The 26,042-nt window shown below is 48.8% G+C and overlaps 1 protein-coding gene across 2 annotated transcripts in view; it reads right to left on the bottom strand.

The window, feature by feature from the left end:
* LOC140389619 (sodium/hydrogen exchanger 9-like) overlaps positions 1-26,042 on the bottom strand; it is a 570,848-nt gene that overhangs the window by 446,842 nt on the left and 97,964 nt on the right. For both annotated transcript variants that reach the window (XM_072473892.1, XM_072473893.1), the window contains exon 4: positions 24,593-24,669. In XM_072473892.1, the coding sequence (XP_072329993.1) occupies positions 24,593-24,669 (77 nt within the window). The remainder of the gene's footprint in view (positions 1-24,592; positions 24,670-26,042) is intronic.

The following is a 26,042-nucleotide window of genomic DNA, read 5'->3' as shown; positions in this document are numbered from 1 at the left end:
CAATCTTTAGGGTGAGCTGTTAAAAGTCTCTGCCTACTGTATTCGATGGAAAATGCCACGCAACGTGATGGTAAAAAGAGCAGAGACCTCTTGGCCTCCTCGTCAACAAGCCTTTCTCAGCCAATAGCATCAAAACTAAATCAGATGGTAATTCATTCATTCACTATTTCTGGGGCCTGGTTATGTGACTACACATCAAATAAATTGCTTGATTGTAAAAAGAAAAAAGAGGTTCGTGTGCCCTGTGATAATCAGATGTTAAAACAAAATTTTAAAAACAGACATTATTACTCGGGAGTCATTTTGGGTCAGATATCGCTGAGGTCCAGGGAGCTCCATCGACTGTTCCTGCAACATATTATCTCTATGCCTGCTGCAAGGGAACTTGCTTTTCGCTCTCTCATCCCAGCTCCTTCAGGCCTCTCTCACCAACATGCTGAATGTGTGCAAGTCACGGGGTGGCCTGACTGACAGACTGAGTCTGCGGTATGATGAGTCGGGACAATCCAATCTCATTTCCCTTCAGACTGTCACAGCTCCCAGCGACTATGGATTTATCCCCTGGGTTGGCCTCAGCGTGTCCCAGATTTGAAAAATCAAAGTGCGAACCCATTGCACCGCGGGGATTCTCGAAATTGCTTTGAAAACACTCACTTGCGCAGATTCAGTATGCCTGCACGAAATCCAAGCCCATCAGGCAACCGGCGAACAGAGCTACAAAGTACAAATCTCCTGAACACAACTCCATTAACCACTTCAATCGAGAAGCTTTGCTTGACTGAAAAGTAATCTTCGAAATTAATAATGGTTGCCTGCCTAACATGAAAGTATCAATCTTGAATTCTGCCGTTGGTTTAATACACGCGAACAAATATGATAAAATCTCATTAGAGAGTTTTCACTTCAACAAACTCGGTTGTGTGCAGTGTTGTACAATATATGCGACACTCATGCCTTCACAGGAATAATTGAATATCAACATGAATGGAGACATCTCTTTAGCCACGGCTAATTAGAGCGACATAACAGGCTTGGACTCCAGACACTAGCGGATTGTTCAGAGCATGACTGGGGAGCAGCATCGTGGTTTGACAATGGCTATTGTCCTCTGACACGGAGCTCAAATCCTACTCGGTGTCATGAATCGAAAGTCTCATCTCTCAAGGTCCTGAGTTAGGCAGCTTTGAAGTCCAGGGCCGATAGGCTGTAGTACAAAAGTGCTCTTAATCAGCAATCATATGTACGGACATCCTTCTTGTTGCATGCCATTTTAACTTGGCATCTTTCTCTCATGCCCACATATCCGTCCTTGGCCTGTTGCAATGCTCCAGTGAAGCCCAACGCGAGCTGAGGGAGCAGGATCTTCCGATTAGACACGTTACAGCAAAGTTGAGTTCATCAACTTTAGACGGACAACTTTCTCCTCCATCTTAACCCTCCCCCCCCCCCCCCCCCAAATATCCCAAACATTAACCTTCCCTTACCCTCCCCCCCCTCCCACCACACCAGGCCATCTGTCTTTTGTTCTTAAAAGTTATGACACTTCGTTGCAATCTCTCGCAGCTACAGTTTAATAGCTAACACAGTTTGTCCTCGCTTTAGTTTTGATGAACAGCCAAATGGACTCAAAACGTTAACTTTCCTTTCTCTCCCCACAGCTGCTGCCAGACCCGGGTTTTTCCAGCACCCACTGTTCTTGTTTCAGATTCTAGCATCCACTGTATTTTGTTCAGAATAGCACAAGCTTGGCTGTAAATCCAATTGATCAACATCTTATCTCAAAGTGTCTAATAGTGTTATATTTCTTTGTTGCCGCAAAGCGAAAAGGTATGGAGTTTCTCACACACTGGATTCTTGTAAAATAACAATGAGCTCTAACAATCAAAATGGGGATCCGCGCAAAGCCCGTGCAAACACTCTGCTGTGTCGCTACACATCACGTGACGTAGAACCAGCAGGAACGCATTCCCATGACGCATAACAAATAGTGACAGCGACTGTCTGAAACAGAAGGTGTTCCACTCCCAAACATTCCTCACCTGAATGAATACAAAATTCACAAAGACAAGCAGGTTCAACAAGAATTTCTGTCATGAGACCATAAGATACAGGAGCAGAATTAGACCATTCGGCCCATCGAGTCTGCTCCACCATTCAATCATGGCTGATATATCATGCAAGGAGCCAGCTTTTTGGTTTGTTGCAAGGTTATCCACACACAATTTTAGTCTCTTGCTGCGCATGCACGAACACACATCAAGTCACTTCTAGCCTTCATTGCGTTCCTTTGTTTATCCAGTGCAAATAATACCCCTTAGAACAAGTGGTCAATGTACACCTCGCCATAGTGCAGGGGCTCAGATTTCAGTGACGCCTCCCACAATGATGTGCGTTCTCCCCATTTAGGGATTCAATCCCAGTCCATCATGAGTGGGGAATCAGCTGCAGTATGTTTTAGAGTTAATGAAACCATTGTCGATTGTTGTAAAAGTCCACACGGTTCACTAATGTCCTTCAGGAAAGGAAATCTGCTGCCCTTACCTGGTCTGACCTACGTTGCGAATTCAGATCCACAGCAATGTGGTCGACTTTTATATGCTTCATTAGTGGCCTGCCAAACCACTCGGTTGTATCAAACCATTATATTTTGTTTAAATTTAGAGTGCCCAATTCATTCTTGGCAATTTAGCGTGGCCAATCTACCTACCCTGCACATCTTTGGGTTGTGGGGACGAAACCCAGGCAAACATGGGGAGAATGTGCAAACTCCACACGGACAGTGACCCAGAGCCGGGATCGAACCTGGGACCTCGGCGCCGTGAGGAAGTAGTGCCAACCACTGTGCCACCGTACTGCCCCGTATCAAACTACTATTTTAAAAAAACTTTACAAGGAATGAAGCCACATGGACCACCCAATATCTTTCTAGGCACCAAAAACATCAACAGCACATCCAACACTGTCAATCTGCAAAGTCCTCCTCACTAACATCTGGAGACTTGTGCCTTTATAGAAGATTAGCCAAGCAACAGCATGACATAATCATACTCATGGAATGGTACCTTATAGGCAATGTGCCAGACACCACCATCACCATCTTTGGGTACATCCTGTCTCACAGGCAGGACAGACCCACCAGAGGTGGTGAGACGGCACAGTGGCATACAGTCAGGGGGGAGTTCCCCTGGGAGTCCTCAACATCAGGTCTGGACCCCATAAAGTCTCATGGCGTCAGATCAAACATGATTAAGAAAACCTCCTGCTGATTACCACCTACCCTCCCCCACTAGCCATGTATTTCTCCATGCTGAACGCCACCTGGAGGAAGCACCGAGGGTGGCAAGGGCACAGAATGTGCTCTGGCTGGGGAACTTAAATAGGCATCCCCAAGGGTGGCCCAGTAGCCCCACTACTGACTGAACAGGTCAAGTCCTAAAGAGCACAGCTGCGAGACTGGGTCTGCAGCACGTGGCGAGGGAACCAAGGGGGAAAAATCTGCTGGAACATGTCCATACCAATCTACCTGCCACAAATGTCCATGACCGTATTAGTCAGGCTGACCACTGCACAGTCTTTCTAGAGACAAAGTTCCATCTTCACATTGAGAATATCCTCCATTTTGTTGCGTGGCACTACCATTGTGCTAAATGGGATAGATTCAGAACCTTTCTAACAACACAAAGCTGGGCCATCAGCAGCAGCAGAATTGTACTCAGCCACAATCTCTAACCTCCTGGCCCCGCTCCATCGTTACCATCAAGTCAGGGGATCAACCCTGATTCGAAGAAGGCTGCCCCCTTTTTAAATCCGTAATTTTAGCTTTCTGTTGTTTCAGCATCGGTGCTCTCGTTCTGAGCCAGAAGATGATGGGTTCAGAGTCTGTCCCTGAGACTTGGGCACATAGTTAGGTTGATGGTGATCGGCACCGTTGGAGAGGCTGTCTTTCCGAGGAGACGTTAAAGAGTTTGCCCTCTGAAGTGGACAGTAAAAGCTCCATGCCACTATTTGAAGGAAAGCAAAAGAGTTCTCCTGATTTTCTGGCCAAAGTGTATCCCTCAACCAAAACAGATGATCAGGTTAGCTGCATAAAAACAGCTAGGCACAGTGGCACTGCTGCCTCACAGCGCCAGGGACCCAGGTTCAATTCCGGCCATGTGTGACCGTCTGTGTGGAGTTTGCATGCTCTCCCCGTGTCTGCGTGGGTTTCCTCCGGGTGCTCCGGTTTCCTCCCACAGTCCAAAGATGTGCAGGTGAGGTGGATTGGCCACGCTAAATCGCCCCCTTAATGTCCAGGGATGTGTAGGTCAGGTGGGGTTACGGGGATAGGGTGGGTGAGTGGGCCGAGGCAGGGTGCTCTTTCAGAGGGCCAGTGCAGACTCAATGGGCCGAATGGTCTCCTTCTGCACTGTAGGGATTCTATGGTTCTAATCCTATGGTTTAAAATGCTGTTGCTGTTTATGGGACCTCAAATTGGTTGCCATCATTGCAAATATGACTACATTTCCATAGAACATCTGAAGGCTCTGATGTTGGCCCTGAGGTCATTTAAGTAGAAGGTCTTGTGGTGCAGTGGGTAGCATTCCTGTGTCTGAGCCAGAAAGCTCTGGGTTCGAGTCCCATTCCAGGGATGGCCAACAAAGGCACATTCATAATGTGGCCAAACAGGTTGAGTGTCAACTTACAAATCCTTCCAAACACCCCAATGGCTGGCGGGAAGTGCGGGAGAGACTCCTGGTCAACTACACTCGATGTGCACGGCCACTCCTCAAGCTATAAACCCCGGTGACAGACTAGCGACCCGTTCCGGGAATTACTAGCTATGGAAACAGACAAAAGTCTGCCTTAGTGCATCACTCGATGCAGGAAGAGATTTAGTACAGTGGGCTAAACAGCTGGCTTGTAATGCAGAACAAGGCAGCAGCGCCGGTTCAATTCCCGTACCAGCCTCCCCGAACAGGTGCCGGAATGTGGCGACCAGGGGCTTTTCACAGTAACTTCATTGAAGTCTACTTGTGACAATAAGCGATTATTATTCTTATTATAGAATGGAATGGAGGTCATTCAAGACACCATATAAATATAATTCCTTGTTACTGATCCTCAGCACCCCCAAAACCTCAGTAAGAGGTGACCAACGACCAGGACCCTTTGAATGAACTTTCCATCTGTGACTCCCTTAATCTTGCCCCAACTGGGGGGTAAAGAGACTCACGCTTTTCTATACACAGAGAGGGAGTAAAAGCAAGAGACAAAAGCTGCCCTGGAAGACTTTCCAATGCTGGGATCAAAATCAGCAATGATGCAATGCCAGGCTTGGCACTGTGACCCATCCTGGCTCTGGATATGGGAAGTCAAGAGGAGTAGAAATACAGAAACATTGGACCTCATCACACACAACCAAACTTCCCTTTACAAAGAGACGTTCTCAGGACGGACGTTTATCAAGCTCTACTGTACAGCCCAGCAGCGCCACCTAGTGAACAAAGTGCTCAAAACTCAATTTATTATCAGGAGCTAAGTGCATTCTAACTCACACCAAAAGAGGCGATGCACAAACAATATACTGTATTTTTAAGCACTGATTTAAATAGGTAATCTGGCTTCATAAATGTAAGTGCGACTCAGTATTTAACATAAGTTGCCAGCTCTTTCAAAGTTCCTTTAGATTGGAAGATTGTGCCCATCATTCCGCAAAAGGTGAAATTGGGAAACCAGGGAATCTTCGACCCGTTAGCCTGACTCTCGTTGGGAAATACCAGAGTCGAAAAATCAGGATAGGGTAACTGAACACCAGGATAGTGGTCAGCTTATCAGAGAGAATCAGCTTGGATTGGTAACAGGTGGTTCGTACGGGAGGAATGTGACTCAGTTTTGTTGAAGAGTTGACGAAAGTAGCGGCAAAGGGAATGTTCAAGGATGTTGTGAGGCTCCAGAGGGCATTGGCAGCACACACCTTGTGCACGTTGGAATTCCCAAGTCAAGGGGATTTTTTTCAGTCCTTTCCCCCGTCTGAGGATTGGAGGTTTGGATGGAAAGAGGTGTTGGGTTGCCAGGAGAAGGTGTAACTCCTCTGGGGTGGCCAGTGGGTGGATCCATGAGCCAGGAGAGGGTCGAGAAGAAGGGAGCTGGTGAAGCAGGAAAATCTTCGGGCGCCACAGGTCAAGACAGCAGAGGGCAGGGGCAGCACGGCGGCGCAGTGGGTTAGCACTGCTGCCTCACGGCGCCGAGGTCCCAAGTTCGATCCCGGCTCTGGGTCACTGTCCGTGTGGAGTTTGCACATTCTCCCCGTGTTTGGGTGGGCTTTGCCCCCACAACCCAAAGATGTGCAGGGTAGGTGGATTGGCCACGCTAAATTGCCCCTTAATTGGAAAAAAATGAATTAGGTATACTAAATTTTTTTTTTATTATAAAGATGGCAGAGGGCAAAGGGCCCCTTGTGCCCGCTGAGTCAATGGAGCAGCTGGTGGACTTTTTAAATGAGAAGCTCAGCCAGCAGAAAAGGGAGGACCTCGCCAAGGTGGTAGAACCGCTCAGTGCAGGAATTGATAGAGTGGAGCAGAGGCTGGAGTCCCAGGGCCAGGCGATCCAGAAAGTGGAGGAGGCGGTGGGGAGCACGAGGAACAGCTGGCCTTATCGGTGGCTTAAATGGGAGTCATATGGGAGCCCCAAAAGAGGCTGAAGAAGAAGGTGGAGGACCTAGAGCAGTGTTTTTCAAACTTTATTTCCGGGGACCCATTTTTACCAACTTCGGGGCCCAGTCCGGCCGACCTGCGGGACCCACCATTTTCTTTCACCTTGTTTGTTGCTGACAAAAATGGAGGAAATTGTTTTGGGTCCCTTCGGCCCCAATGGTCCCTTTGTCCCTCGAACTTGAAAAAAAAAAAGGCTCCGACCATATTAAACAAAAATGCGGCCGCACTGCGCATGCGTGCCCGATCATCGGTGTGCATGCGCATAGATTTGCGCATGCGCTCCAATGATTGGGCACGCATGCGCAGTGCGCCCAAATTTTTTAAATCTTTTCCTGGCCATTTTGAAGGCCGTTCGCAGCCGGCATTACAAAAAGCCGGCTGCTGCGACTGTTGTGCGTGGATTTGCGCGATCGGGAGCGCCGCGCCGGACGGCTCCGCGACCGTCCCGACACCCGCCCCTGAGTTTGACAATGCCTGATCTAAGAACCGCTCCAGACGGCAAAACTTGCAGATTGTGGGGATTCCCGAAGGCATCGAAGGAGTGGAGTCCACCACGTATGTGGCCAAGATGTTGGAAAAGCTGATGGGGGAGGAGACCTTTTATATGCCTCTGGAGGTCGTCCCAATGCGCAGGGCGCTAATGAGGAGGCCGCAGGCAGGCGAGCCGCCGAGGGCGATGGTGGTGCAGTGAAACCGCTTCTTGGACAAAGAGAAGATTCTTCGGTGGGTGAGGCAAATGAGGAAGTGCACCTGGAAGGGAATCAAGCTGTGGGAATACCAGGATCTGGGCGCAGAACTGGTGAAGAGGAGGACCGGGTTTAACCGGGTCAAGGCGGCCCTCTTCAAGAAGGGGGTGATTTGAGGTGCTGTACCCGTCCCGCCTCTGGGTGACTTTCCAGAATCGAGAATACTATTTTCGTACGCCAGAGGAGGCAATGGAATTTTTGAGGGACAGCGGACTGGCAGGCGATGGAAGACATTGAATTTTGGAGGAGGTGTGAGGATGTGTTTCTTTTTGGTGGTTGTTGGAGAGCTTTTTCTCCTTTGAAATGCTTTGTTGGGCTTGGTGGTGAGGTGCTTGGGGAGCATCAAGGGTGAGTGCACCATATACTGTTTCTTTGTTTCCTGAGGGAGTTCAGACAGGCGAGGGGGGGGAAAGGGGGGGTAGGGGGGGCTAGGAGGTTTGGCGGGGGCTGCCATGCTAGCTGGGCAGGCTAGTTAACGGGAGTACAGTGCGGGTGGTCAGGTGGTTAGTGCAGGGGAGGGGGCTGTTTGGGGGGGGGGGGATGCTGACAAGGGTGCGGTTTGTGTGGCTCAGCTGGAAAGGGAGTGATGACAATGGGCATCCGAGGGTGGTCCTGGAGGATCGTGTGACACAGGCCAGGGACGGGTCCAAAAAGGGATATGGTTGACTGGCAGGGAAGGGGGCGAGGAGCCCACCCCTAACTAGGTGGTCATGTGGAACATGAGGGGTCTGAATGGGCCAGTGAAGCAGTAATGTGTGGTCTTGTGTCTGAAGGCGGAATTGGCTTTCTTGCAAGAGATGCATTTAAAGATAGGGGGCGCGATTCTCCGATGCCGCGCCGTTTGGGAGAATCGCCTGGGGCGCCATTTTTTCACGCGACGCCGGTCCGACCCCCTCCCGCGATGCACCCAAGCGGCGAGATCAGCACAATCTAGCACTGCGCGGCACAGTCCGGTGAATCGCCCGAGACACCCAAAATGGCAATTCTCCGCCACCCCCACTATTCTCAGGCCCGGATGGGCCGAGCGGCCTGCCCAAAACGACGGCTTCCCGCTGGCGCCATCCACACCTGGTCGATGCCGGTGGGAAAAGCGCGGGAACGCTGGGGAGGGCTGCCTGTGGGGGGGGGCGAGGGGGGTTCTTTCACCGGGGTAGGACTCAAAAGGGGTCTGGCCCGCGATCAGTGCCCACCGATCGGCGGGCCGGCCTCTCTGAAGGAGGACCTTCTTTCCTCCGCGCCCCGCAAGATCCGTCTGACATCTTCTTGCGGGGCGGACTCGGTGAGGACAGCAACCACGCATGTGCGGGCTGGCGCCGGCCAACCCGTGCATGCGCAGGTGACGCCAGTTAGGCGGCGGATGACGCGCGCCGGCGCAATGCCCGGCGCGCGCTGACAACGCTGCTTTAGCGACACGCCCCCCGAGTTTCTCGCGACCCCGATCCTAGCCCATTGTCGGGGCCTGAATCGGCCGAGATCGGGGCCGTTACGTGCCGTCGTGAACCTCGCGGGAGCGGGAGCGGAGAATCCCGCCCCTGGGATCCGAAAAGGCTGAGGAAAGTATAGGTAGGGCAGGTGTTCCATTTAGGATTGGACATGAAGACAAGTGGGGTGGCGGTGTTGGTGCGTTCGAGGTGGGCAACATAGTGACAGATTCCGAGGGGGGGGGTGGAAAGAGGGGGATTGAGGTTCGTGATGGTTACTGGGAAGCTGCAGGGTAGGTGCTGAGGAGGATTTGTGACCTGGATTTGCACCGGTTGATCATGGGAGGAGATTTTAACATGGCCATTGAGCCAAGTTTGGATCGGTCGAGCCCGAGGTTGGGGAAGCTGGCAAAGGAGCTGAAGGGGTTTATGGAGCGTATGGGGGGTACTCACATTCGCCACGCTGTAGGAGACACTCAAGGCAGTGGTTCGAGGGGAGTTTATTTTGATTCGGGCACACAGCGAAAAGGTGGACCGGCAGAGATGGCAAGGCTGGTGGAAGAGATTCTGAGGAAGAGCAGGAGGTATTCGGAAGCCCCGGAGGCAGGGTTGTTGAGGGAGAGGCAGAGGTTCCAGATTGAGCTTGGATTGGTGTCCACGTGGAAGGTGGTAGGGCAGTTGCGGAGGACAAGGGGGGCAATATATGAGTATGGGGAGAAGGCGAGCTGGATGCTGGCCCACCAACTTAGGAAATAGGAGGCAGCGGCGAGGGAGATTGGCAGAGTGAAGGAGAGGACGGGAAGGGTGGTGGTGGACCCGGCGGCCGGGAATCGGTGTTGAGGAGTTCTATAGGAGGCTATATGAGTCGGAGCCCCTATATGAGTCGGGATTATGCGGGGGGTGAGTTGAGCACAGGGTTTCGCTGTACGCGGACGACCGGTTGTTATATATTTCAGACCCATTGGGGGGCATTGGCAGTATTATGGGGATTTTGGAGAACTTTGGTCGGTTCTCCAGGTGCAAGCTGAACACAGGAGAGAGCGAGGTGTTCTCGATTGCGACCAGAGGGTTGACATCGCCTCTGCTGTTCCCGCTGGCCAGATACTCCGTGAGCCCTGTAGTGGTGTCAGCCTTGAAAGCATGGGAACAGTGGAGGCAGCATTTGAGACTGGAAGGTGCCTCGGTGTGGGCACTGATTTGTGATAATTATAGGTTTGCACTGGCGGGGGGGTGGATGTGAGGTTTCGGGGGTGGCGGCATGCGTCTAGTCATGTTAGAATTTTCTAAGTCTCTCTGAGACCCCCCTCATTCTTCTGAACTCCAGCGAGAACAATCCTAACCTAGTTAATCTCTCCTTATATGACAGGCCAGCCACCCCTGGAATCAGTCTGGTAAACCTTCGCTGCACTCCCTCGAGAGCAAGAACATCCTTCCTCAGGAAAGGAGACCGAAACTACACACAATATTCTAGGTGTGGCCTCAATTATAAATTTAATGGCTGTGAGCAGGGCTCAAACCTGTGCGGGAAAACCCCATTGGATTTCAAATCCAAAGCTTTATCCGCCTGGCATCGTGACTACCCTACCTGTGAGGGTAGGAAGAATGCCTCCAATATTTTGGTTTCAGGGTCCAAAGTGAAATGATCTGAGTAAATCTCACTGTCCAATAAGTAAGCAGAATCGTTAAGTCAAACAAATGACACATCAATCAATACAGAGTACATGATTATATATTGCAATAATTTAGAAATATTTCAGCAAAGTACTGCACTGTATAAATCGCGATTCGCACTCTGACCCCGTTACTCGCGCAGCAGTATTTTATCCGCCGATGTCAAACAACAAAGAAAAGTACAGCACAGGAACCCCGTGCCGACCATGCTGCCCGACTAAACTACAATCTTCCACACTTCCTGGTTCCGTATCCCTCGACTCCCATCCTATTGAGGCTAGAGGATTGGTTAATTAATAGAAAGCAAAGAGTGGGGATTAATGGGTGTTTCTCTGGTTGGCAATCAGTAGCTAGTGGTGTCCCTCAGGGATCAGTGTTGGGCCCACAACTGTTCACAATTTACATAGATGATTTGGAGTTGGGGGACCAAGGGCAATGTGTCCAAGTGGTAAAGCAAAAAGTGCAGAGGATACTGGAAGTCTGCAGAGGGATTTGGATAGGCTAAGTGAATGGGCTAGGGTTTGGCAGATGGAATACAATGTTGACAAATGTGAGGTTATCCATTTTGGTAGGAATTACAGCAAAAGGGATTATTATTTAAATGATAAAATATTAAAACATGCTGCTGTGCAGAGACACCTGGGTGTGCTAGTGCATGAATCGCAAAAAGTTGGTTCACAGGTGCAACAGGTGATTAAGAAGGCAAATGGAATTTTGTCCTTCATTGCTAGAGGGATGGAGTTTAAGACTAGGGAGGTTATGCTGCAATTGTATAAGGTGTTAGTGAGGCCACAATTGGAGTATTGTGTTCAGTTTTGGTCTCCTTACTTGAGAAAGGATGTACTGGCACTGGAGGGTGTGCAGAGGAGATTCACTAGGTTAATCCCAGAGCTGAAGGGGTTGGATTATAAGGAGAGGTTGAGTAGACTGGGACTGTACTCGTTGGAATTTAGAAGGATGAGGGGGGATCTTATAGAAACATATAAAATTATGAAGGGAATAGATAGGATAGATGCGGGCAGGTTGTTTCCACTGGCGGGTGAAAGCAGAACTAGGGGGCATAGCCTCAAAATAAGGGGAAGTAGATTTAGGACTGAGTTTAGGAAGAACTTCTTCTCCCAAAGGGTTGTGAATCTATGGAATTCCTTGCCCAGTGAAGCAGTAGAGGCTCCTTCATTAAATGTTTTTAAGATAAAGATAGATAGTTTTTTGAAGAATAAAGGGATTAAGGGTTATGGTGTTCGGGCCGGAAAGTGGAGCTGAGTCCACAAAAGATCAGCCATGATCTCATTGAATTGTGGAGCAGGCTCAAGGGGCCAGATGGCTTACTCCTGCTCCTAGTTCTTATGTTCTTATTCATGTATTTGTCAAGATGCCCCTTAAACGTCACTATCGTCCCTGCTTCCACCACCTCCTCCGGTAGTGAGTTCCAGGCACCCACTACCCTCTGCGTAAAAAACTTGCCTCGTACATCTACTCTAAACCTTGCCCCTCTCACCTTAAACCTATGCCCCTTAGTAATTGACCCCTCTACCCTGGGGAAAAGCCTCTGACTGTCCACTCAGTCTATGCCCCTCATAATTTTGTAGACCTCTATCAGGTCGCCCCTCAACCTCCGTCGTTCCAGTGAGAACAAACCGAGTTTATTCAACCGCTCCTCAGAGCTAATGCTCACCATACCAGGCAACATTCTGGTAAATCTCTTCTGCACCCTCTCTAAAGCCTCCACATCTTCTGGTGGTGTGGCGACCAGAACTGAACACTATACTCCAAGTGTGGCCTAACTAAGGTTCTGTCCTCGGTGCTACTGTCGCTATCACCTTGGCGCTCAGGGGCATCGACAGCCGAATTCTGAAAAGCCATCCCAGCCCTGCACCCCCCCCCCCAAACAACAACCGTCCTGTGCCAATCCCGACTAACGCGGCCACACCGGCTCCCTGAACGGCACCGGCTGTAAGGACCCTCCCGGCCAGCAGGGGGCAGGCAAATGCATCCCCCAGCGCCCTGCCGGTTACTATGCAATTGATGTCTCTTTTTGTGAAAATTATCGGTCTCCCAAGGTGATCACAGCAACGCCCAAAGAGCAGAATGAAGGGTAAGTCTGGTAGAAGGAGGGAACCCTGGATGACTCGGGGTATTGAGGCCATGGTGAGAGAATGAGAAGAGTCCAAATAGGCATCAGGATCCCCAAACAGCATTGTTTCGGTGTGACCAGCAGAGGTAAAGAAGTTTTACCCTTCAGTCACGAGAGATACCACCATCCCATACGAACATTTCAGAGCTGCTCGTGAAATCACAAAGGCCGCCTCAACTAACAAACATAGTAGAATTACTTTTCTAGGGGCAGCACGGTGGCGCAGTGGTAGCATTGCAGCCTCACGGCGCCGAGGTCCCAAGTTCGATCCCGGCTCTGGGTGACTGTCCGTGTGGAGTTTGCACATTCTCCCCGTGTTTGCGTGGGTTTTGCCCCCACAACCCAAAGATGTGGTTAGGTGGATTGGCCACACTAAATTGCCCCTTAATTGGAAAAATGATTTGGGGACTCCAAATTTATTATTTAAAAATTACTTTTCTACAAAATGATTTTTACTTGGCGAGTAAAATACCTTACACAAAATTAAATGAACATTTCTATTAAACCCTAACCTTTGTTACTTGAGAGAGCCGTGTGTGACATGCTGAGGTTTTTCTAAATTAAACTAAGTGGAGAATGGCAGAACATGATCAAGGTCTCCTCGTGGGTTGTTTGGAGGAATTCGCCTCAGAATCCACCAGTGGCGGAGAGAGAAAACTGGACGGTTCGAAAACGTGGTGACTGCCAACGGGAGGAAGAGAAAACGAGAATGAGACAGCAACAGACACAACAGAAGTGCAGGTGCGGAAGAGATTTACGCCAGGAAGTCGGTGGAGCAAGCAACGGAAACTCTGCACATTGTCTTCCTCAGAGTCAAGCTTTTCTCAAGTGTTCCATGTACACCCCACAGTTCCGACGTCAGGGGCAGAGCTTCGAACCACAATATTCCTGCAGCCGAATGCCCCCCCCCCACAAACTTATCAACTTGTTACCGCTCTCTCTCCCTCTCTCTCCCCCCTCCATCACAATACCTCCACAAGGCCCATCACCTCCTGTGTCTCGTGACACATGCCCTAACTTCCTTCCCTGTATTAAGGCCTGGTACATCTCATTGATTGTAAAACCACCATGAAAGTGAAAGTAGTTGCAAATTTGCCCGAGTTGATGAATGAAATAAGCAGTGAATTTACATTTCGCAGGCTGCAAAATCAATGTCTGCAAAGTGGCAAGCCTGCTATAAGACCCGAGGCAATTCAGATGGCTTCATTCCCAATGCACAAGTTACAAAACTTCCCAACACGCGTCAATTAATCACAACACTGTACATTTGCGGTGGTTTTTTTTAAAAAAAACTCTTCTGGAAGCTGCCCCACTCACTTCCTAACGAGAAGCAGAATATTCCCACTACCTGTAGGTTAACTCAGAACCTTGCATGCCACAGACGCAGATGTCAGAATGCCTTCCCAATGACCGTCCCGCATTTTGTTACATCAGCAGATGTAACAATGTAATACTATCCGCAGAAGGCCAGGGCCCACCTCGAAACAAACCTGTTGGACTTTAACCTGGTGTTGTAAGACTTCGTACTGTGCTCACCCCAGTCCAACGCCGGCATCTCCACATCATGTCTACAATAACTGCCCTGTCGCGTATGACATGGCAACATCAGAACGTGCTGCTTGTAGCTGCCACACAAGTCAGGAAACCCTGCGCCACATCATAATAAACACTCCGTTCTCACGTTAAGAACCTTGAACCAGCCACTGCAGCCACAGAATCCCTACAGTGCAGGAGGCCATTTCGCCCATTCAGACTGCACCGACCCTCTGAAAGAACATCCTACCTAGGACCCCATCTTATCCACGCAGCCCCACCCAACCTGCATATCGTTGGACTGAGGGAGGAAACCGGAGCACCCGGAGGAAACCCACGCAGACACGGAGAGAACGTGCAGACTCCGCACAGGCAGTCACCCGAGGTCGGAATCAAAGGCGGGTCCCTTGGCACTGAGAGGCGGCCGTGCTAACCACTGTGCCACCCCTTCAGCCCGTGCAGCAAGGGCAAATCCCCACAGTCAAATGAATAGGGTAACCATCGACCGGCCTCATCCAGCTCCACCTGCCAAATATGGGAAATAACGAGCTGAGAAAGGGCCATTCATCATCAGAATGAGGTGCACAGGAATCCTTGACCTATACAGTCCAAATAAGTAACATCGCCATAGTCCCAGATGACCATAGGCTGCTTTCCCCCTTGAGGAGAGAGCGGACTGGTGGCGATTTAACCTCAGGGTCACCACACCTCAGGCGAAGGTCAAGGTTGAGAAGGCGAGGCCTTCATGAGAAACCTCAGACGGAACCGCTAGCAATACTAGTAATGCACGATTCCATCAAAACCTTGGAAAATACTAGGGAATCTAAAATCCCTCGTGCCCTGTCCAGAGCTTTGGGACAACCTGAAGTCCTGAAAGGTCCATATTAATGTACTCATCTCTTTTTACGTAATTTGCTTCCTTAGAAAGCTTTGGAACGTTTGATGCAGTTCCCTCAATCACCAAGAGATGGCAGCTCTAACCTGAGAGCAACCACTTGTGATCTGCAGCAGACAGCAGAGAGCTGGGCCGCTTGTTTTCATTGAGCTGGTGCAGAAAAAATGAAATCAAAAGAAAAACTCAAAGAGGGGGTGAGAAACTTTCTATTACCTCTGGAACCCGGAACAAGGAAAGCAAGGCAGACTGTGGGTTAATTACACGCTGAAGATTGGGGAACAGGCAAAGCAACGTCGCCGTTCCTGATACTGAATGTGAAGAGGTCAACAGCTCTGGTATTCCCAGTAGTTAACCCCATTCTGTAAAGAAATATCACCTGCAGTGGAGCACTTATGCTCATGGAGCAAGGTGCACTACACCTTTCATGTGAGGAAGACGAAGGAGTCGCTCACAGCTTCGGGAAATCCTACTTTTTACAAGAAAGAACCTGGGATTTTGATTCACGGCTGCCACAAGCTGCGGAACTTCTGTTTTCCATTCATTATGGAGGTATGAATAAGACTCAGTAAGAGGGGAATAATATCCCACTCCCTCGAGCAGTGAGAACACTAATGATAATCACATGCCTCACTTGCTTCACTACGAGTCCATCTGATCTCAATCCCTTGCATCTTTTTTCTGTCTCGTCTGTGCTTAATTTTCACACAATCCTGTGCATAAGAATACTGGAACTGTTAGGAAAACAAAGGTAGTTTTAAGGGTCTCTTTTTGTATTGGCAAACATTAGAAATAAGGTCTAGTTTTAAGTGGGTTTAATTTAATGTTTCTGTGCCTGGAAGGAACCTATAGTTAGATTCTTGCTGGACAAGGCTGTTGGTGTGCGCGGTCATTGGTTAAAGTACAACCGTGATAGAGATATAATGTGAAGAGTAAATATCGTTACTTGGTAACTGGAGGCCGTTGTAAGGGAATTTTGTTCAGTCCTTTAGTTTTAGCTGGAAGCTACAGCAGTTTGTAGACAGACAGTTGGAGTGGGAACAGCTCCCACAGCTCTGCTGAAAGCAGTCATTTTAGAAAGCTAAAGAGGGAACATCTCTCTCAGCTTTGCTGTAAGCAAAACCATACAACGTAGTAATGGTTATCTGAAGAGCAGCTAGTTAACAAAACTAGAAAAATGAAAATAAATTTCCAGATGGTCTGAGGTTAAAGACAGACGGAGCTCAGAGTAAAAATGAGATGCCAGAAGGACATCTGGAGTGATTTTCAGATCTGACGTATTGTACTAAAGTCAGTGGAATGTGAATTCAAATATACGTGGGAACTGGTGGCTGAGCCTCAAGTGTGCAAAAACAGTCAAGACAAAGATATCATAAATGGGGTTAGTGTAGAACATGGAGTGGATTTCCTGGTAGAAGTGGAGCAGAAGCTCTGTTCAAAAGAGTTGTTTGGAAAACGTGGAGTGGATTTTGCAACGTAACCTGCTAATGGAAAGCCTTATTATGAGAGGACATTTTAAAGTGTGTTTTGGGGATTAGAGCTTTGAAACTCTTATGTGACAATCATCTGGGGGATTCTGAGGAGGCATCCACAGGCACTAACTTGCGTTCATAGCCGGATAGCCTGCTGGGCGAATAAACCTTGGACAACGAAAAGTCGCTTCTTCACGGGGAGAAGGGAAAGGGGGAGAGAAGAGTACCTTCTCGGATGAGTTGCCATTCAATTATAGAGAAGCACTGGCCACTTGGAAAATGTCACCTAACCTGCTCGGCCTATCACCCAGACAGATCATATGGACAGGGAGAATGACAGAGGGTGAGAGGAGAGTTGAACCCGAGGGTCACCAGACGAGGGGCAAGGTTGAGAAGGCATGAATAACCTCAGCCGGTCTGAGAATTTAACCCACGCTGTCTGCCTTGCGCTGCATCACAAACCAGCCGTCTAGCCAACGGAGCTAAACAGTTAAAGGCATTGCCGCTAATGCTGGAGCGATGAAAATCTGTATGTGCAAGAGGCTTGTATCTTGAAGATTTCTTGCCTTGAAGGAGGATGAAGAGATAGGGAGAGCAAAGGCTGTGGAGGGTTTGAAAAGAAGGATGAGAATTAAAAGGAAACATCGGGTGATGCTGGGCTGGGAGCCCAATATATATATATTAGCAAGCACCCGGATGAATGGGGCTTAGTGCAAGTTAGGGTATGGTTAACAGGGTTTTGGATGAATTCCAGTTTATGTGGAGTGTAGAACCATTGCATTCCCCGCACCCCACCCCACCATGAAATACAGGCTTTTTTTTTTAACATGGTGCCAGGCGGCATGGTAGCACAGTGGTTAGCACTGTTGCTTCACAGTTCCAGGGTCTCAGGTTCGATTCCCGACTTGGGTCACTGTCTGTGCGGAGTCTGCACGTTCTCCCCATGTCTGCGTGGGCTTCCTCCAGTTTCCTCCCACAATCCAAAAATGTGCAGGTAAGGTGAATTGGCCATGTTAAATTGCCCTTAGTGTCCAAAAAGGTTAGGTGGGGTTACTGGGTTACGGGGATAGGGCGGAGGTGTAGGCTTAGGTAGGGTGCTCTTTCCAAGGGGCGGTGCAGACTCGATGGACCGAATGGCCTCCTTCTGCACTGTAAATTCCATGATCTATACCTGTGGAGGGATCCTCTGTACTCCTCTTTGATTAGCAGCACAATCAGTAGAAGTTACTTGTTAAGCCTCAGTCACTGACATTCCAATGCAGCAATCAAGGTCTTTTGCATACAGGGAGGCTACATTTCAATATTCTTGCATCTAAGAGTTCTACACAGTTGTATGCTGGATATTTGAGCAAGTTCCACTTCACAAATTTAAGACAAGTGTTTGCAGGAAGTAAACTTCGGCCTTCGAGAACTGCATACATTGAGGAGTCTGGCGTTTAATTAACCTGTGCCTCAGGTATAAAGGACCTTGAACCCGTAAACACAGTCACCTTCAATCATTCAGTAGCCGAAATCAATGATATTGTTCCGTTGCACAGGAGGTGTGCTCCACCAAGCCATGTTTCCATGGGCACCTTTCAACATAATCCCCTGATTTGATGGCACTCCAACTCGTAGTTTGAACCTCGACTGCATGTTGCCTAAGGCTGTTACAGCACGGGGTCACCTTCAGCCTCCTTTCAATGTTTCAAGAATCATAACAGTCAGCCAACTAATAAACCAGGCCAGCACTGTCTGATACCACAAGGCTGTGCGGGAAGGAAAAACACTGGGACACAATCTCAGCTTTGCACACACAAGAAACATCCTAGCTTAAATAAATGATTTGTTTAGTCGTGATAACTAATAATTTTTAATAATTTTTACTGTCACAAGTAGGCTTCAATTGCAATGAAGTTACTGTGAAAATCCGCCAGTCGCCACATTCCAGCGCCTGTTCAGGTACACAGAGGGAGAATTCAGAATGTCCAAATTACCTAACAGCACGACTTTCAGGACTAGTGAGAGGAAACCGGAGCACCCGGAGGAAACCCACGCAGACACGGGGAGAACGTGCAGACTCTGCACAGTCAGTGATCCAAGCTGGGAATCGAACCTGGCGCTGTAAAGCCTCAGTGCTAACCACTGTGCTACCGTGTTGCCCTAATACAGTTTCACTCCATCACATACAAGACTTTAATAAATGCAATGCCAGCATCCTTTACCTTATCTGCAAGAAACAGAGGGAAATGGGTTTGTCTGTACAAGATTACTTTTTCCTGGTTGATATTTTTAGTTGCACTGTAATTTAATTAAATTTTCCATCTTGTTAAACAAGCTCATGACATCTAGGATATTTACCTTGCAGACTACAAACTCTTAAACCGAATCATCCTGTGCAAAGCGGGGAGAGGGTGGTACATCAGTAATGTCACCGGACTGATAATCCTGGAACTAAAAGCTGGTGTCAGTAATGGTGACCATGAGATCACCCATTGATTGTCATTAAACCCATCCGGTTCCCTCATGTTATTTAGGGAAATTAAATTGGCCATCCTTACCTGGTCTGGCCTACATGTGACAGAGCACTAACAACAATGTGGTTGTCCCTGAACAACTCCCTGAAATGGCCTAGCAAACTACGCAGCTCAAGGGCAATTAGAAATGGGCAACAAGTACTGACTTTGCCACATACCATGAAATAACAAAGGGAGAAAAAAAAAAACTACGATAGGCAGCACGCTTCCAATTTGAACTGGCGGCCAACTGCTCCTAAACTGCTTCCTGGACACAGGAAATTATACCATCTATCTTTGCCCTGATGTTACCCCTATCACTTCATCGCCTCTGGGATTGACAAGTCTCCAGTTGTCCTGAGTGACCCTCCAAGCTTCAACTCATCCAAAACTCCATCTTCATTAAAACTCGCACCATTTCACTCATCCATCACCTCGGTGCTGGATTTTCATTGGCTTCTAATCTTCATCCTCATTTGTAAATCCTTCCATAATCCTTGCTTCTCCACATTCCCGCAAATCTTCCCGCCCCCATTAAGCTCCTTTCACTTTTCTGACCCGGGCTGACGGTACTAATGGTCCCCACCCACTCCCCTCCATTTACAGCAGTGGCTGGACTCCGAAAGTGTTTGACTTTAGGATGCCTTGCCCTGTCGATAGGTGCTACATAAATGCACATGCTTTCTTTCATATGAAAACCGGCTCCAGAAAATCTGATTTATGGCAAGGCGGAATTAAGACAGTTTACCGAGAATTTGCATTGCTGCAAACAGCAGGTTTCATATCATGAACCTGTGTCTGTGATGCCTTCTGTCTGGGTTTGGACCCGGCAGAAGATGGCAGTGCTACCACAGCTGCCAGCAGGCTGCAGGACCATCCTAGGGACATTGATCACAACGCAACATTTTCCTGTTAATATAAGGCAAAAAAAAAGTCCTGTCCAGAACCTTGCAGCATTCCCAGTGTTTTAATTTGTATTGCTATTGTGTTTAATCGCAATAAATCACCTAATGAGAATAAATTATTTATAACTTTTTTTCTGCGTAGCCTGTCCTGCTGCCTGCATGATTGAATTCCATAAACAGTGAGCATGTACCCCTGTAGCAACATTGTTAAAACAGCTGTTTTCAATTACTGCCAGACGTGTTCTTTGTTAATTGTAAACGTTATAAAACCATAAACGTCAGATTCCAGAGTCTCATGTTAATTCTACACTACTCTTTTAAAAATAATTCCCATCTGGAATTTCGACTAATTAATTCTTCAGACATGGATGAAGCACAAGGATTGTCAAGTGCATTGCTGCTAGAGTCAAGACACAAGCCACCCCGCGCTCTCTATTAAGTTGAGTCCATCATTCAAGCACTGAGCTGCAGACTTATTTTTTTCCCCCCAAACGTTGATTTCAGCCGAGAAGCTGGAGTAGGTCGGAAACGCAGACCTCTGGTTGAAAATGCCAACCTGGTGGCCTTCAGTAATCCATCGTGGAACAGCAAAAATTAAATCACCGTGGCATTGTGAAATATGCATGTGACGTTGCCTACACAGCCACTTTTATGAAATGAAAGTCGCTTATTGTCACAAGTAGGCTTCAAATGAAGTCACCGTGAAAAGCCCCTAGTCACCACATTCCGGCGCCTGTTCGGGGAGGCTGGTACGGGAATTGAACCGTGCTGCTGGCCTGCCTTGGTCTGCTTTAAAAGCCAGCTCTTAGCCGAGTGTGCTAAACCAGCCCCTACTCTATTTTCTGGCATCGCTCTGACTTTCCAGGAGACACACAATTCAATGAATCCCACTGCAAGCCTCTTACAAAACACAACTCCTGGCAAACTGGAATTTCTGTTAAATGACAACCTTCAATACCCGCTGCAGTTATTTTCTATCAATGGAACTGCATATGGGGGGGGGGGGGGGGGGGGGGTGTTTAGGGGCAGCTGATGTGATACTGCCATTCCGCAATTCCGCTCAAGACCAATTTTTACTCCATCAATACCCATTTGATAGCAAAGGGCAAATAGACTCAACAGTGCCAGCCCTTTCTAAACTACCTTAACCAAACCGTCTGCCCATTTATCATGTAATTCAATCCCTTTGCCACTTGAAAACCCAACACACTGTTTGCTGAACCCATTGATTTACGTCAGTAACCTTCCCTGATATCTTACTCTACATGTACTCAGCCCGAGTTCAGTCTCATCTCCTAACTTTTAAATCAGGTTCTCTGTACCTTTCTCGTGTGAATAATTTTGGAAACACGATGAGAAGATATTTCAAAATCCTATATTCCTATTTTACATGCTAATGAGCACCTACTTCAACCCAAAAACATTATCCAGCCAGAGCGATCTCCTTTTCCCTCCCCTCTTTGTCCAGATTGTCATATCCTTGAAACCACACAAATAAATCCCTGGGCGCGATTCTCCGCTCCCGCACTGGTTGGGAGAATCCCCGGCACGCCATTTTTCCCCGCGCCGCCGGTCCGACGCCCTCCCACGATTCACCCAAGCGGCGACAACGGCCCCGTCGAGTTCTGCGCGGCGTAGGCCGGAGAATCGCCCGGGACACCCAAAATGGCGATTCTCCGCTACACCCGCTATTCTCCGGCCCGGATGGGCCGAGCGGCCTGCCCAAAACGACGGCTTCCCGCCGGCGCCATCCACACCTGGTCGCTGCCGGCGGGAACAGCGCAGGAACTCTGGGGTGGCGGCCTGTGGGGGGGCGAGGGGGTTCTTTCACCGTGGTAGGACTCAAAAGGGGTCTGGCCCGTGATCGGTGCCCACCGATCGGCGGGCCGGCGTCTCTGAAGGAGGACCTCCTTTCCTCCGCGCCCTGCAAGATCCATCCGACATCTTCTTGCGGGGCGGCCTCGGGGAGGACGGCAACCACGCATGCGCGGGTGACGCCAGTTACGCAGCGGATGGCACGGCGCCACTTTTACGCGGTGCCAATGCCCGGCGCGCGCTGACGACGCTGCTTTCACGACACGCCCCCCCCCCCCCCCCCCCCCCCCCCCCCCCGAGTTTCTCGCGGCCCCGATCCTAGCCCATTTCCGGGCCCTGAATCGGTCGAGATCGGGGCCATTTCGCACCGTCGTGAACCTCGCGCCGTTCACGACGGCATGGGCACTTAGCCGCAGGAGCAGAGAATCACGCCCCTTGTATCTAGGCTGAAGAAGCAGAGCACACAATTTGCTTTACAGATGACAGACATCACAGACCTAACTTACACTAAACCCACACATAGTAGCCAGGATTCTCCAATCCCGCGGCCAAGTCATGACGCCGGGGTGAAAAGCGGCGTGAGCACTCCGGCGTCAAGGGCCTCAAGTGGCAGGTATTCACCCCTTCCTAGGGGGCTAGTACGCCGACGGAGTGGTGTCCGCCGCTCCGGCACCCGAAAGCCAGCGCGCCATGGCCGGCGCAGGTCCGCACGTGTGTGCGTTCCCGTCTCCACGCCGGCCCCCGGGCAATATGGAGGAACCCTCCAGGGGCCCGGCGCAGAGGAACATAGGCCCCCACGGAACTAGGCCCCCACGGAACTAGCCCGCCCGTCGATCGGTAAGCCCCGATCGCGGGCCAGACCACCACGGAGGCCCACCCTGGGGTCGGATCCCCCAGCCCCCCCCCCCACCAGGACGGCCCCCGCAGCCAGAACTCAGAGGTCCCACCGGGTGGGACCATACATAGCCCACGCCGGTGGGACCCAGCCGAACTCAGCGGGCACTCGGCCAGTCGACTCGCGGGGGGGGGGGGGGGGGGGGGGGGGCCATTGACCGGTGCGGCTGCGGGCGCGGGAGAATCGGCGGACCGGCGTGGCACGATTCTCACACCCCACCCCGGCGATTCTCCGGCCCGGTGCGGGGTCGGAGAATCCCAGCCAGTAACAATGATATACCGTAATCCCAATGGCATATTTGTACACTTACCGGCAGGGTAACATTTGTACACTTACATATGCAGGGAGCAACATACCATCCCTATTGGCTACAGGGAGCTTTATCAATCACCGGTAAACGTATCAGTAACAACATTGAAAACAGGAAACTGGGTGTCATTATGTCCAGTTAAACAGCTGATCAAAGTGCGAGGTAAGTCACCTTCCTTGTTAAGAACATAACTTAAGGAACAGTTCGACCGATCATTTGCGACACAGCCAGTTAATGTGTCTTGTCCGATTGAATCACCAAGCTCATTTGAATTTCTTGGAGCCATTGGATCATTCTACCCCATCAAAACATCCTCCAATTAGTCTTTTCTCTCCACTGGTTTCTAGAAACTCATTTCTGCTTCATTTCTCCCTTTGCTGTCACCCACTGTCTCCCCCTCTTTCACTTCAGTGGGTGGTGAGTGAGGGAAAAGGCTGAGAGGAGACGCTCAGCCAGCGATCAAAATTGGATACTGTTACTAGGCATCATCCCAATACGTGCCGCTAGAAAGTAACAAGAGTGGGTAGGCACTAATTTAATTGAGTGCTTGGGATAAATTACAAGTGCCGATGCACCATTAGACGGAGTTAAAACATACTAGCCTATCTCACATTGGACTTTGTTATCAGTTTAATAAATATTAACAATTGATTATTACAAACATAACAATGGAACAGACTGATAAGGGTGAAAAGTAATTTATTTACTTTTACAATCTATTTACTGTTGTTAACTGAACATTGGTCACCTTGAATTATATTGTTAATTATTTGGATATGTTGCATGCGTTGTTGGCCCTATCCTTATCAGTCTGTTACCTTCAAAACATTAATTTCTTAATCAAATGAGTGATCATTGCAATGACATTTATCTAAATTTCTGGTTAGCTAGTACTCGATGTTCGGCGAGCACTGTTCATGAAAAGTACTCGACTGTAAGGTTCCAGACGAGTGACCACACGGAAACCATGACTGTTAGAAAAACTCAATATGTATTCAACCTATGAGATACAATTCCTACTGCCCGAAGGTTCTCCTGCGCCTGGCCCACACTTGGGCCGGGTTATTTATGTCTCATGGAACCCTTGCTTAAGGGTGTAGCTCTGCCCCCTCGTCTGCAGAGATCATCTTCAGGTGAGACCACAGGGACTCTGATGTTGCAGACCCCGTGGCCTCCAGTCTGGTTATAACGCCCCCTCCCATTCCAATCCAATATGTGGTCCACTTCAACGGCTGGCGGGAAAATTCCCTTTGCCTTCTTTGCTCGGCTCTGTTTCTCAAGCGCCCGCTGTGCTGCGCCTGGTGGGGTGTAATGGACTAGGGAGCGACGTTTCCAGGCCGAACGCCTGGGTGTGTCCATCGTGTGGTGGTTGGTGGCCCGCATCGGATCCATTGCGACCTCCATTGGCAAGGTTGCCATGTCCAATTCAGGGTCTGATGAGTCGTCATCCCGCATCTCAACACTTGCTTATGCCAAAACCACCAAATAAAATAAAAGTTCAGACTACTTTATAGACACTCGCCCGTATTAATTTTACCAAAGATACTTTGCGACTCCATAACTTTGGAATTAGAGACAAACTTGGGATATATGGCAAAAAGGTTTACTCACCCAATCACAACACAGGAAATGGCAGTGCCGATAAAAGCATAAGTTAGAATTGAGCCCAAATTTCGGAAGAAATATCTCTGTTTAAAAAAAAAATCAAAAGATGGCATTACTTCATTGTTTCAGAGTGTATCCTAATAATGTCATTCTCAACAGAATCAGAATATCCTGGCAACTATAAATACTGTAGGTAGTGATTCAGACCTGGAAAGTATAGGTAGGTGGGGGAATCATCATTCCCCCACATCATAAGTTCCTATGTTCCTGGTCCTCCATCAACAAAGGACACCATTCACCACAATGCAAATGTTTCAAGACAAAGAATTAGATCTTCACCTCCTATGATAACTTTGTTGAAATTGTTTGTGGCTGGCTAACTAATAACATTGATACAGGCAGAGGACAGAAAGCAACAAACAAATCTAAAAGTGGGGATAAAAATATATCAGCTTGTCTCTTTAACTTTCTGCCAAGCAAAGTAGATAATGGGGATCCTGTAGGTGTAGTATATCTGGACCTCTGGAAGATGTTTGATAAGGTGCCGCACAGAAGGTTAATTCACAAAGTGAGATCAAATGGGATTAGGGGCAACGTATTAGCTTGGATAGAAGACTGGCTGACGGACAGGAGACAGAGAGTCGGGTTAAATGGGTCTTTTTCTGGATGACAAGATGTAACTAGTGGGGTGCCACAGGGTTCGGTCCTTGGGCCCCAGCTATTTATAATCTATATTAACAACTTGGATACAGGGATAGAAGATTCTATAGCCAAATTCGCAGATGACACAAAAATAGATGGACAGTAAGTTGCAATGAGAAAATAAGAACATTACAAATGGATATAGATGGGTTAGGAGAGTGGGCCAAAATGTGGCAGATGGAGTTTAACATGAATAAGTGGGAGGTCATGCATGAGCCACCGAAAACTAGCATGCAGGTACAGCAGGTAATAAGGAAAGCAAATGGAATGTTGGCATTTATAGCAAAAGGAATTGAATATAAAGGGACAGAGGTGTTGTTGCAACTATACAAGGCATTGGTAATAGGAAAGATGTAGTGGCATTGGAGGCAGTTCAGATGAGGTTCACAAGATGGACGAGGCGTTTGTCGTCTAAGGAGAGATTGAACAGTTTAGGTCTATACCCTCTAGAGTTTAGAAGAATATGGGGAGATCAAATCAAGGTATGCAAGATGCTAAAAGGTGTGGATAAAGTAGAGCAGATGCTTCCTCGTGTGGGCCATTCTAAAATGAGAGGTCATAATCTTAGAATAAGCGGTAGAAAATTTAAAACAGAGTTGAGGAGAAACTACTTCCCCCAAAGGGTTGTGAATCTGTGGAATTTTCTATCCCAGAGTGTGGTGGATGCAGGGACAGTGAAGGAGGTGTGAGACAGATTTTTAATTGGTAATGGGTTGAAGGGTTATGGAGAATGGGCAGGTTGGTGGAGTTGAGG

The sequence above is a fragment of the Scyliorhinus torazame genome, chromosome 14 (assembly GCF_047496885.1).
Source record: "Scyliorhinus torazame isolate Kashiwa2021f chromosome 14, sScyTor2.1, whole genome shotgun sequence".
NCBI classification, from domain to species: domain Eukaryota; kingdom Metazoa; phylum Chordata; class Chondrichthyes; order Carcharhiniformes; family Scyliorhinidae; genus Scyliorhinus; species Scyliorhinus torazame.
Note: the sequence above shows the minus strand (reverse complement) of the source record. Positions and strands in the feature narration are given on the sequence as shown.